Consider the following 13,488-nt stretch of genomic DNA (forward strand, 5'->3'; position numbering starts at 1 on the left):
ATAACCCACTAATGGATCACAACCTCCATTTTATGAAACACTAATCTAGACTAGATGGACCTTACAAAGATGAACCTTTCTCCTGTAATGGAGAGGTTAAGTCCTGGAAGCAAAAATCTTTACTAAGGGTGAGTGTAAAGTATTGCAGGAGAGGTATATAGCACAAGAGTTCAGAGGAGAGAGACCTGCACGGTGAAAACTATTCCTACTGTAGGAAGATGATTCTGTTTGGGGAAGAAGGGACTTGGGGACTTGGGTATCCCTTAGTAGTCTTACAGATTTTTCCTTTGGTAGTTAAATCATTCCTTTCAGGGGTTTTTCCTTTCACAGGGGCAGGTGGGAATAACACACATTCATTTCCTCTTTACTTGTTTTCTTCCTTAGTGTTTATGTGCTTGCATAATAGCAGGGCTTGTAACTGAGATTTCCTGACTTGGATTGTATTTCTAAATACTAAGGAGCAAAAGCAGGATACTGTAAGGGAGAAGGTTTATTTCTTGTTTAATACTCATCCATTTTGGGAATGAACAAAAAAGACTTTAAAATGGGGAACTCTAAGAGGTACTATGCTATGAGATGAAAACACCATCACTTACAAATGGTGGTAATTACCTTTTCATTGTAGGCTTCTTGAATTATAGTTTTAAAGGAAGGGGATATTCTTTTTTTTTTTCTTTTTTAACATGTATTTATTTGGCTGCGCCAGGTCTTAGTTGCAGCATGTGGGATCTAGTTCCCTGACCAGGGATCAAACCTGGGCCCCCTGCATTGGGAGTGTGGAGTCTTAACCACTGGACCTCCAGGGAAGTCCCAAGGGAGGGGATATCCTATAGTAAGTAGTGTTGACAGACTGTAATTCTTACCCCTGAATAATTTTCCTAAGAATGTGCTGTTTCTTTTCCACTGATTTTTTCCTTCCCTTCCTTTCTTTCCTCTGTTCCTTCCTTTCTTTTTTAAATGAAATGAGCCTTTGAGGTGAAGCTTTTCTTGGTTATATACTTTCTGGCAGCTCTTTTCTCTTGTAGAAGATCCTTTATGTAAAGGCTATCTTGCATGATTTTTACTGCCTTAGTAAAGACAGAATTATACCCGGGGAAAATCCATTGTCAAATTGCTTTTTAGGTTCCCCAGGGTCACATGTTAAATGTTGTAAAAATATCCATATGGTTGTAATGTACTTTTGTGTGCTTTTTTAAATACAAAAAAGAAAATTATTGATGGCCATCAATCCTCAGGGGTTATTTGCTATAATTCAATAAATTTTGAGCCTTTACTCTGGTCAGGGATTTGTATACATACTTGAATCCTGGCAACCTTGTCAGGAAGATATTAGTAGCCCCTTTTAGAAATGAGGCAACTGAAGTTCATAGATGTGAAAATATTTGCGGGAATCTACCTCACTGGAAAGTGGTACAATCAGCATTTCAACTCAGGATTGCCAGACTACAAAGCAGGGCTTTTTCCACTGGATAAGGAGCACTTTCCTCTGGGCCTGGGGTTGTCTTGGCAGGCTTTACAGAGGGGACAGTGCTTGAGTGAACACCTGGATGGATGGAGGGTGAAGTAGGAGTTTTCTGTAATGACGTGAGGGAGGAGGACATTCCAGGCAAGGGTAAATCTGTGTGTAGCATATTATATCCAGATGATATGAAAAAGCATGTTATATCCAGATGATTTCTGAATTTTGAAGACTTGAGAAAGCATATATATATATTTTTTTACATCAAGGCAATTTATTAACAGAAAACAATAATTTGAGGAGTCCTGTTCACAGATGGCGACCACGGCGACCCCCCTTCCTGCGGGTGCTGTCGGAGGGGATGGGGGTGACATCCTCAATCCACCCAATCTTCATTCCTGAGCGGGCGAGGGCTCTGAGGGCTGACTGGGCCCCTGGTCCAGGAGTCTTCGTCCTATTTCCTCCTGTGGCCCGGAGTTTGATGTGGAGGGCAGTGATGCCCAGCTCCTTGCACCTCTGGGCTACATCCTGGGTAGCCAACATGGCAGCATATGGAGATGACTCATCTCGGCCAGCCTTCACCTTCATCCCACCAGTTACACGGCAGATGGTTTCCTTGCCAGAAAGATCGGTGACATGGACGAAAGTGTCATTGAAGGATGCAAAAATGTGGCACACACCAAATACATTTTCTCCTTCGGCCACCTGAGGGCCAAGGCTGATAACCTGTTCTTCCTTCTTTTCCTTCCCCTTGCGAGGTGCCATTTCTACTCGTCTTCAGAATCAGCCACCAGAAAGAGAGAGAAAACATATTATATCCAAATGATTTCTGAATTATGAGAGGGGCAAGTGGCAGAAGATGAGGTTGGAAAAGAGGTGGGCAGGGTCCCAGCACAGGCATTGTCAGCTTCTCTGAGTTTGCCTCTTCTCTAGCCTCCTGTACCAGCAGTTAGTTGGGTTGTGTTTCCTCTTGGCTGCCATAACAAGCATCCTGTGCATAATGTGCATCCCTTGTGTAGAAATAGTTTCTTTACTCACTTGTTTCCACTAGACTGTGTCCTCTTTGAGAGCAAAGACTGTGCTTTTTATCGTTGTATCCAGTATAGCCAGACACATGCAGTAGGCACTCAGGAAGTGATGGGGTATGAAAGGGCCTTGTCCTTGCTAAGGAGAATCAGTATTAATCATGGTCACCTCTGTTTGCGACTCTTCTACTCTTTCACAGTTGAGTAGGATTTTAACTTGGTAATTTTAGGATCTCTTCACATTTCCTGAGGCTAACACACCTGATAGAAAGCTAACAGAGCCTCACTGGTGGCCCCAAGGGCCGGGAGTAGAGTTAACTGGTATAGCCCAAGTCCAGCCTGGGTTACTTGGTCTCCTGGTGTCACATCACACTTCTCACTTCTTCTGCTCAGTTCAACTCAGCAGTCATTGATGGAGCAAGTCCTGTGCCCATTGTACTTTGTGCTGTGGGGATTCAGACATGAACAGGAAAGGGGAGGCAGTATGGCACGGTGGAAAAAATGCAGCCTCTTCACTTCATAGGGTTCCTGTGCAGGCCTTACGTTATTCACAGGGCAGGTGGGAATAATACACATGGTTTTGATCAATAGATTCTAGCATCTTATATAGGGTTACTTTAGTCTAGAGTTTATAATAGTATAGCATGTGTATGACATGTGTAAATAGGTAAATACAGTGCAAAGGCTACATTTGAAAAGCACTATAATAGAGCTGAAATTACCATGGAAGCACAAAGAAGGCAGGAAGACCAAGGAATGCTTTGTGGAAGAAGTGGCATTGAATAGAATCCCCTTTTCACACAGTTGACATACCTAACTAGAAGGCTGTGGAGATTAAAGGCTTAATTAACTATTGCCTGTTCTGAGACCCCTTCTCTGATCACCCTATTAAAATTAGGTCTATCTCTGTTATTCTCTGTCAGAGTCAAACCTGCACAATTACAGTTTCTTCTTTTTAAAATTTATTTTATTTTATTTTATATTTTATTTTATTTATTTATTTTGTCTGCGTTGGGTCTTCATTGCTGCACACGGGCTTTCTCTAGTTGTGGTGAGCAGGGGCTACTCTTCATTGCGGTGCACGGGCTTCTCATTGCAGTGGCTTCTCTTGTTGCAGAGCACGGGCTCTAGGTGTGCGGGCTTCAGTGGTTGCTGCACACGGGCCCTAGAACGCGCGGGCCTCAGTAGTTGTGGCACATGGGCTTCAGTAGTTGTGGCTTGCAGGCTCACTAGTTGTGGCTTGTGGGCTCTGGAGCGCAGGCTCAGTAGTTGCTGCTATTGTTCTGAGCTCAGTAGTTGTGGCTCCTGGGCTTAGTTGCTCTGTGGCATGTGGGACCTTCCTGGACCGGGGATTGAACCCGAGTCCCTTGCATTGGCAGGTGGATTCTTAGCCACTGAGCCACCAGGGAAGTCCCTCTAAGTGTTTCTTTATTTGTGTATTTGCTTGTTTATTATCTGCTTCTTTCATTAGACTATAAGCAGTGTGAGAGCAGTGACCATATCTAGCTTGTTCACTATTGTATCTCTAGCACTAACCCCTGGTAGGCACTCAAGAAATACTTGTTAAATGAATGAATGACTGTAAACACTGACTGTCATTTATCTATATATCGTATTAGCTCTGGGCAGTTGCTATGCAGGACTGTGGCCTAATGACAAAAGCACCTGAAAGTAATCAAGGAGCAACTTGGTCCTGTTTGAACTTGCTGCTATTGTTCTGAGCTTTTCGGTTTCAGCCGAGGATATCCTTTTCCCTTCCTTTATCTTTCTTACAGCGCCCTTATCATTCAGACCGGATGAATGCTGAAAACAATGAGTAGTCTATAGAGTGTATTTTTAAGATGATGATTAAGAGTTTCTAGAGGCCATTTTATAGTGAAACCAGGACTGAAAATTGGATGTTGGAGTTCCCCAGAAGGAAAAAGCTCAGGCTGCTACTTTCTTCAGTTGCTTCCTTTTGTGTATGATCTTCATGTGGGCATTTTATAATGTTTAATTTTTTGGAATGCTAAAAGCCTTTAAAGTCATGTATTAGTGTAATAAAAAATTATTTCTTTAAAGCAGTCTCTAAAGAGAGAATGCTGTAAGTTTTCTGTTTCAGCAGTTCTCACAGTGTGATTCACAGAAGGTCCTTTGTGGGGGAGGAAGAGATGCATTTTAGCATTGTGTAGTAGTATCTTCTTTGTATACACTACTTTTTAAAAATGTAGTTTATTGATTTGACAGAGGTAACCAGGTAAAGATAGTGGTCCCTGATGTCTTTTGCCACACCAGAGAGGAACAGAGACCGTCAGGTTTGAGAACAATTACATTCTCACGTTGTATAATTTCTTTAGTTTCTGGATGAAAAGGGTAGCAGTAAAATCTGCTTTATTCACGTCCATTAAATGCTACTGGGAGCCTGATGGCCTTGGAACTCTTTCACCATTTTAGTGGGGCTCTTGCTATTTAGAATGCCCAGAGTCAGGGTCAGTGCAGAATCAGTTATTAAAGGACAATAGTGGTGGTTATAGTTATTCAAAAGACTTCCTTTTGTTGATTGCTGTTATGCAAATACTACTGATGTCATACATTGGGTCTTTTTTCATTGTGATCTTTCCTGGGTGTATTATGATTTTAGAAAGTGGTGTATGATGTTATATATGTTATATATATAGTGACTGAAGAAACCTGGCTTATTTATCAGTCTTGCCATGATCTCTTACCTGGACCTTTCAGTAGCCTTTTGTTTACTCTTCTCCATTTCTTTATCATCTCATTCTCCAGGCCAGTCTCCACAGAGCAGCCAGAGTGATCTCTTTAAAACATAGATCAGAATAACTCCTACAGCTCTTTAAGGCTTTCTCACTGCTCTTTGTGTTAAACTCCCTACTGTGGCCTACCTGGCCCTGAGCCTCATCCCATACCACAATGCTTCCCCTTGTTCACCATGTTCCAGACACTGTGGTCTCCTTTCTGTTTTTACAACATGCCAAGTCTCTGAGCCTTTGTATTTTCTGTTCCTTCTTTCTAGAGTTCTTCCCCTGGCTGGCTTCTTCAGGCTTTACCCCCAGCGCCACCTCCATGGAGAGGCCATCTATGTTAGCTTCTTAGGGCTGTTGTAACAAAGTGCCACAAACTGGGAGGCTTAAAACAACAGAAATTTATTTTCTAACAGTTTTGGAGGCCAGAAGTTCAAAATCAAGGTGTCGGTGTGATTGATTCCTCCTAGGGAGAATCTGTTCCATCTCTCTCCTAGCTTCTGGTAGTTGCTGGCAATCCTCAGTGGCTTGCAGCTGCATAATTCCAGTGTCGTCTTCTGTCATCACGTGGCTGTCTTTCTTTTGTATATCTGTGTCTTCACATGGCCTTCTCTCTGTATGTGTCTCTGTGTTTCTTCTCTTCTTATAAGGACACCAGTTATATTGGACTAAGGGCTAACTCTATTCCAACATGACCTCATCTTAATTAATCATATTTGTAATGACCCTATTTCCAGATAAAGTCACTTTCTGAGGTTCCAGGAAGAACATGAATTTTGGGGGAGACGTTATTCAACGCAGTACACCTTCCCTGACTCTCATTTTAAAGTAGGCTGCATTAGTGGAGCTATATCTATAAACATACTCACAAGTTATTTATTTCTAGCCATTGGTGAGCAAGGCACTTCATTAGACCACATTTCATGCATTGTGCTCAATTCTGGGTACACCATCCATGAAAGGGAAGATAATTGAATGAGGATGTGAATGGGGCTGTGAAGATTTTAGAAATCATGTTATATGGGTAAGAACTGGGGTTTTGCTCAGTTGGAGAAGAGTAGATTTGGGAAGTCATCACAGCCCTCTGCAGGAGGACCATCCCTTCAGAGGAGGGGGAATACGGAAGGTTGGATTGTAAATTACATACATACACAGGTCTGTATCCTGTACTTGAGAAGTATGGTTTTGCCTTTTTGGGGATGGGGGTGGGGGTCTTTATCATTTTACCTTTTACCAGATACCAGCCTCCATCTCTTCCATCGTAAAGGAAGAAAAACATTAGTTTGTCCCCCTCATCTGTGGTTTTCCTTTCCACAGTTTCAGTTACCTGCAGTCAACCTTGGTCCAAATATATTAAATGGAAAATTCCAGAAATAAACAATTCATAAGTTTTAAATTATGTGCTGTTCTGAGTAGTGTGATGAAATCTCACACCTTCTGCTCTGTCCTGCCAGGACCTGAATCATCCCTATGTCTAGCGTATCCACGCTGTATATGCTACCCATCTGTTAGCATGGGAAAAAACATAGACTATGTTCCCTTTGTACCCACAGGGAATTGGTTCCAGGACCCCTCCGCGGGTACCAGAATCCATGGATGCTTGAGGCCCTTATATATCGTACCATACAATGGCATAATACAGTTGGCTCTCTGTACCTGTAGGTTCCGCAGCCAAATATATGGGTAAGAATATGGAGGGCTGACTATATTGGGTTTGCTGACCGTATAGGGTTCAGCACTACCTACAGTTTCTGGCATCTGCTGGGGGTCTTGGAATGTACCCACCATGGATGTGGGGGGATTACTGTATATGAGTTCTGGCAAGATTTTTCACTTTTTAAAATGGAACAAATATAACATAGTTTAGATTTTCTTGCAATTCAGCAAGCAGATTTCGGCAGCATTTGCCTGTGATAGAGAGGACCTCATGGCTTTGGGTATTCATGGCTTTGGGGATGCATGGACATCAGGGATGACCTCAACTCCCTTGCCTCCTGTTCTCTGTCACAGCCTCTTTATGAAATTCCTATCCTAGTTTTATCCAGCCATTAAACTTCTCTACTCCTATCCTGGGTGGTGGATGTCTGTTGAAGCAAACCCACAACTAGGTAGATGGTTGTACCTGCAAATTTAGTCTCTAAACTCAGGGATCCTATGAAGGCCTGAGCATCAGTTCCTTCTTCCATGCTGCACTTTCACCTCTATCTTCAAATCATTGCCACACTATGTCCTTTTACTCTCTTTTAGTAGGTAGCCTTGCCACCTACTTCACTGATTAAAAAACTTAGTTGTTGTACAAGAGGCATTTTAGCCAGAACCCCGTCAATGTTCTCCTTTTCCACCTAGAAATGTAGTTCCTTCTGCACCCAACTGTTTCCCAACGGAGGAGGGGTTCCTCCTGTCCAAATCAAATCCCTTCATCTGTGTCTTGACCCCATTTTCTCCTGTCTCCTCAGAATCTCCCAGCATCACTAATCCCCCTCTCACCTACAGTCTCAGCTATTCCCTCTAATCACTTTTTGCCTTTGGGCATTATACCTCTACCATGTTTCTTTCTTCTTCATAAAACTCTTTGTGGAAAAACGTATCTTATACATTGATCAGATCGACATTTTGCAGCACATTTGGGTATACTGAACACTAGTATGCTGCTGAATGATCCAGTATAATATACATTTTACAAGAAGTTGTCATTCAGGTTAAATAACTGTGCACTGCCAGAGAGCCACAGGTTTAAGTCCTTTACAGCCCTAAAAACTGTGACTATAACCCTGTCACAGGTCATACCTGACCTTTTAGGTTATATACTTCAGTAAAATGCTGATTAGTCCTTCCCCTGCCCCTCCACCTAGATGCTGGCCTTTTGTCTATATTAATTTGTAGGTATTTATCTTCCTGTTTCTCCTCCCAGCAGAGGGCATGCAGTTCCTGGTTCCTCAGCAGCCTGGATAAAGCTAAACTCTTATGAGTCGGGTTTAGGTTTTATTCTTGGGTTCTTCCTCAGGCACGTGATTTGTCACTGGGCAAAAGGCACATCTGACTACAGCATTCTGCAACTCTTCCAAAGCCAGTAACAGACCCATGCAATAAATGAATCCTCACAAACTTGATCTTGGGAACTTTGATTTCCATTCTCATTGCTTTGAGTCATGCTGTTCTCTGAAGCTGTGTTGGGTTTGTTTTAATACCAACTGCAGAGCTAGGATGTATGCATGTGTGCATTTATTCTGTGTATAGTCATTGATCTTCTACCATGTGCCAGACATTATTCTAGTCACTGGGGACTTAGCAGTGGACACAACAGATGGAAGTCTCTGCCTCATTAAGGCTCTATTTCTAGCGTACCTATTTCATTCACTGTTGGTTTAGAGAGGCAATCTCAGATTTCAGTTAGGTTTCTCTTTATAGGGAGATTTTCCTATGTACATCAGGTGGCAGCCTGGTGAATCTAATCTCATCTCCCATCTCTTCTCCTCATGAACTGTATATCTTCTGCCACAAACAACAACAGTTCCTGAATATGCTTGTTCTGCAGAGTTCCTCATGCTCCCTTTGCTTGACATGCTTTTCTGTACTTGGAAAAATTCTTGTTACTCTTCTGAGTTCACCTCAGATGTCACTTCCTTGGTGAAGCCTTGCATGATTCCTGCAGGTCGGAATGTAACTTCTAAGCTCCCACAGCACTTTGTATATAGAACTTAAACCACACCATCTTGTGATTGTTTATTAGTATGCTCATCACTTTTTTTAGATTCAAAACTTGAGAGATGGAATTGTATCTTACTCCGTTCTCTTTCCTAATGCCTGTCACTAATGAATACTCAATACACATTCTTAAGTGAAAGAAAAAAAAATTTTTTAAACATCTTTATTGGAGTGCAATTGCTTTACAATGGTATGTTAGTTTCTGCTTTATAACAAAGTGAATCAGCTATACATATACATACATCCCCATATCTCCTCCCTTTTGGGTCTCCCTCCCACCCTCCCTATCCCACCCCTCTAGGTGGTCACAAAGCACCAAGCTGATCTCCCTGTGCCATGTGGCTGCTTCCCACTAGCTATCTATTTTACATTTGGTAGTGTATATATGTCCATTGCCACTCTCTCACTTTGTCTCAGCTTACCCTTCCCCCTCCCTGTATCCTCAAGTCCACTCTCTATGTCTGCATCTTTATTCCTGTCCTGCCCCTAGGTTCTTCAGAACCATTTTTTTTTTTTAGATTCTATATATGTGTTAGCATATAGTATTTATTTTTCTCTTTCTGACTTACTTCACTCTGTATGACAGACTCTATGTCCATCCATCTCACTACAAATAACTCAATTTCGTTTCTCAGTAATATTCCATTGCATATATTCTTTATCCATTCATCTGTCAGTGGACACTTAGGTTGCTTCCATGTCCTGGCTATTGTAAATAGAGCTGCAGTGAACATTGTGGTACATGACTCTTTTTGAATTATGGTTTTCTCAGGGTATATGCCCAGTAGTGGAATTGCTGGGTCGTATGGTAGTTCTATTTTTAGCTTTTTAAGGAACCTCCATACTGTTCTCCATAGTGGCTGTATCAATTTACATTCCCACCAACAGTGCAAGACGGTTCCCTTTCCTCCACACCCTCTCCATCATTTATTGTTTGTAGATTTTTTGATGATGACCATTCTGACTGGTGTGAGGTGATACCTTATTGTAGTTTTGATTTGCATTTCTCTAATGATTAGTGATGTTGAGCATGCTTTCATGTGTTTGTGGGCAATCTGTATATCTTCTTTGGAGAAATGTCTATTTAGGTCTTCTGCCCATTTTTGGATTGGGTTGTTTTTTGATATTGAGCTGCATGAGCTGCTTGTACATTTTGGAGATTAATCCTCTGTCAGTTGCTTCGTTTGCAAACATTTTCTCCCATTCTGAGGGTTGTCTTTTCATCTTATTTATGTTTTTCTTTGCTGTGCAAAAGCTTTTAAGTTTCATTAGGTCCCATTTGGTTTTTTTTGTTTTTATTTCCATTTCTCTAGGAGGTGGGTCAAAAAGGATCTTGCTGTGATTTATGTCACAGAGTGTTCTGCCTATGTTTTCCTCTAAGAGTTTTATAGTGTCTGGCCTTACATTTAGGTCTTTAATCCATTTTGAGTTTATTTTTGTGTATGGTGTTAGGGAGTGTTCTAATTTCATTGTTTTACGTGTAGCTGTCCATTTTTCTCAGCACCACTTATTGAAGAGGCTGTCTTTTCCCCACTATATATTCTTTTTTTTTTTTTTTTTTTTTTGTGGTATGTGGGCCTCTCACTGCTGTGGCCTCTCCCGCTGTGGAGCACAGGCTCTGGACGCGCAGGCTCAGTGGCCATGGCTCACAGGCCCAGCCGCTTTGCGGCATGTGGGATCCTCCTGGACCGGGGCACAAACCCGTGTCCCCTGCATTGGCAGGCGGACTCCCAACCACTGTGCCACCAGGGAAGTCCCCCATTATATATTCTTGCCTCCTTTATCAATAATAAGGTGACCATATGTGTCTGGGTTTATCTCTGGGCTTTCTATCCTGTTCCATTAATCTATATTTCTGTTTTTGTGCCAGTACCATGCTGTCTTGATTACTGTAGCTTTGTAGTATAGTCTGAAGAAAAATTTAATATAAATGTGATTTAGTTTAATATAATTTACATAGGACTATAGTGAAATAGAAATATAAACATCATATGTACATAATACATGTATCTTAAAGGAAATCTTAAGTGTTTACAAATCTATTTGCTAATTGTCTTATAGGTATAGAAAAATGCACTATCCTAAATCCAGAATCCTCTCATTCTCTTTTAGAGTGACTTCCTCCCGCAAGGGTAATCACTAGTCTGACTTCTAATAGCATGCATTTTGAACCCTGACTTTAAACTATGTGAATATATCTTTATTTAAAAAGGAAGATGTGAAATAATTGACATTTTTGTATCTCAGGTTTTTTCATTTAAGAGTTTGGACTTGAGATTTAAGTTCCCTTACTGTCCTAAAATTTTATGAATCTAATATTTAAAACCTAACGGTTCTCCTACTTTACTATTGGATTGGCCAAAAAGTCATTCAGGTTTTTCCCATAACATGGAAAAACCCGAACGAACTTTTTGGCCAACCCAATATTTATACAACAGTGCCCTCTGATGATGTAACATTTACTAAAATTTAGATATTTAATAATTGCAGTGACACTTTATCTCTAATTTTAGAGCTTAAACTGTGGTCAGGCAATTCTAGTGGTACAGAGCTTCCTGAAGCCACAGGAAGTTATTGATTGTGTGGTGCTCTCACAGAGCTGTTTAGCCAACAGGTGATGCCAGAATCTTCCTCTGCTGAAACATCTGACTATTGTTTGACAAAACATGTTATTTCTTGATTTACTGGAATGTTTTAGGTGTTCTTAAGGGCAGGATATCTTCACCTTTGTTTTAGTAGTAGAGCAGAGAATATTTTGATGTCATAGAATTTTGGTAATTTAGAATGGGATTCTCCTTTTGGGGTCCAAAGTCTTTGGTCAGGGGAAAGGAGGCTTCCTGAACACTGTAGAATTGTGTTGAATCCATTTTCCTACCAAGTATATACTATTAAAAATAGTATATACTATTTTTAGATGCTGTTGTGATATTTATTTATACCACTATTGAATTTATAATAGCTTCTCTTATATTTTCTCAAGCACTGGCTTGATATAACATGATATAAAGTGTCTATGAGAATTTTAACATTAACAAGAGGACCTTTTACACAGAAATGTGGGGAACCACATTGGGAAGATTTGGACTGCATTCATTTAATAATTATTTATAAAGTATCTATCTTGTACAGGGACACTGTGGTAGCTATTGTGTTCTTGCCTTTCTAACAATTCATTTGTAGGTGTAGGAAGCTGGATAGCCAAACTTTTTCCACGGCGGACTCTCTCATATCCTTTTATTCCCTTCCCAGTTTGTTTTATCTTTAAGTAAATAATTTATATCTAAGAGTTTCTTTTTTGAGACTAGGAGTAGGTTACAAATAATATACAGAAGGAAGGAATACAATTTTCTCTCTTATATTAATATGGACAGAAAGATGTGCGAAGATATGTAGCATCTTATTATTACATAGGAGGATGATTTCATTTGAAGGTTATCTCTGAGGAAACTTCCACCTTCCTTTTAAAATGGAAACTAGACCTGCTAAGGTTGGCAATGAAGGGAGCATCCCTGTGGGAAGGGAATGACATTCCTGTTTCTTGAACTCACCTTCCTCTTGGAGGGACTTGTGATTCTTTTCCTTATCGCCACCACCACTCTGTCATCAAGGGATACTGTTTCCCTGTTAATTCTTTTAAGTCAGATTTACTCTCCAATCTTTCCTGGTATCTTTGAAGTACAGATGAACAAAGGTAGAACATTCAAGAGATTCTTGAAAGGTTCTGACATAATAAAGTAGAAATAAACCTAGTCACCCATGATCTGACTCATAAGATATGGCTTGCTCTCCCATCTTGACCCAGTTCTGTGGCTACTCCTGTGTGAGGGACAACTTAGTAGGACCCCACTCATAAGACTTTCCTCCAACTATAGACCTAGATCCTGCCTAAACCCTACCTTCCTTTCAGGTTTTGGTTCCTTCTTTGAGAAATTGTGTCCTTCTAACATGAAGGTGTCTACCCCTTCAGGGGAGATCAAGCGTGCGCAGAAACAATGTCAGTCTCCATTTAGGAACTCTAATAGAATGTAATGCCATAATTCCATAATTAATACAGGGTACACACATCAAATAGAAGAAAGGACATCTTATTTCATTTTAACATCTCTGGATTAGAATTGGAGACCAGAGAGCCCTCTTTCAAGGTGCTTTGATGTATTGGAGGTGTGAGTCTATTTTTTTGTCTTGTATATCTCTGAGTATACTTTTCATATGTTTAGTAAAATTTCAGTTAACTATTATCATATATCTGGGTATGTAAATGAAACCAACTGTATACTGAGTTTCTTAAAACTAAAAGCTACTAAGAGTCAACGTGATTTTTTTTTATCAGCCACCTGATTAAATGAGTTAAAAACAATATAGTAACAGTTCTTGAGTCAGGTCAGTGAAAAGACCATATGCTTTAGTATAACTGTTAGTATGTGTTTGGGGATATGTACTTCATTTTGCAAATGAAGATACTCTAGTGTCCCCTGCTGAAGGTTGAAGTTTGTAGCCAGCCCTATCTGCCATAGTGTGTTACAGTGAAAAAAAGCAGGCTGGATTTTGTCAAAGGTAG

At 40.6% G+C, this 13,488-nt stretch overlaps 2 protein-coding genes across 2 annotated transcripts in view; one reads left to right on the forward strand and one right to left on the reverse strand.

The window, feature by feature from the left end:
* PRCP (prolylcarboxypeptidase) overlaps nt 1-13,488 on the forward strand; it is a gene marked incomplete at its 5' end in the record, with an annotated part of 70,670 nt that overhangs the window by 18,472 nt on the left and 38,710 nt on the right. The gene's annotated exons all lie outside the window — the stretch shown is intronic.
* Nucleotides 1,714-2,232, reverse strand: LOC307056021 (small ribosomal subunit protein uS11-like). The gene has a single exon (XM_079708401.1). It carries the CDS (start codon nt 2,222-2,224, stop codon nt 1,769-1,771), a length of 456 nt encoding a protein of 151 aa, XP_079564527.1. The 5' UTR covers nt 2,225-2,232; the 3' UTR covers nt 1,714-1,768.

Source organism: Hyperoodon ampullatus (genome assembly GCF_949752795.1).
Source record: "Hyperoodon ampullatus genome assembly, chromosome: 7".
Lineage (NCBI taxonomy): Eukaryota > Metazoa > Chordata > Mammalia > Artiodactyla > Ziphiidae > Hyperoodon > Hyperoodon ampullatus.

Excerpts from the sequence above, each read along its gene's own strand:
- LOC307056021 (XM_079708401.1), bottom strand. The coding sequence starts at position 2,224 with ATGGCACCTCGCAAGGGGAAGGAAAAGAAGGAAGAACAGGTTATCAGC.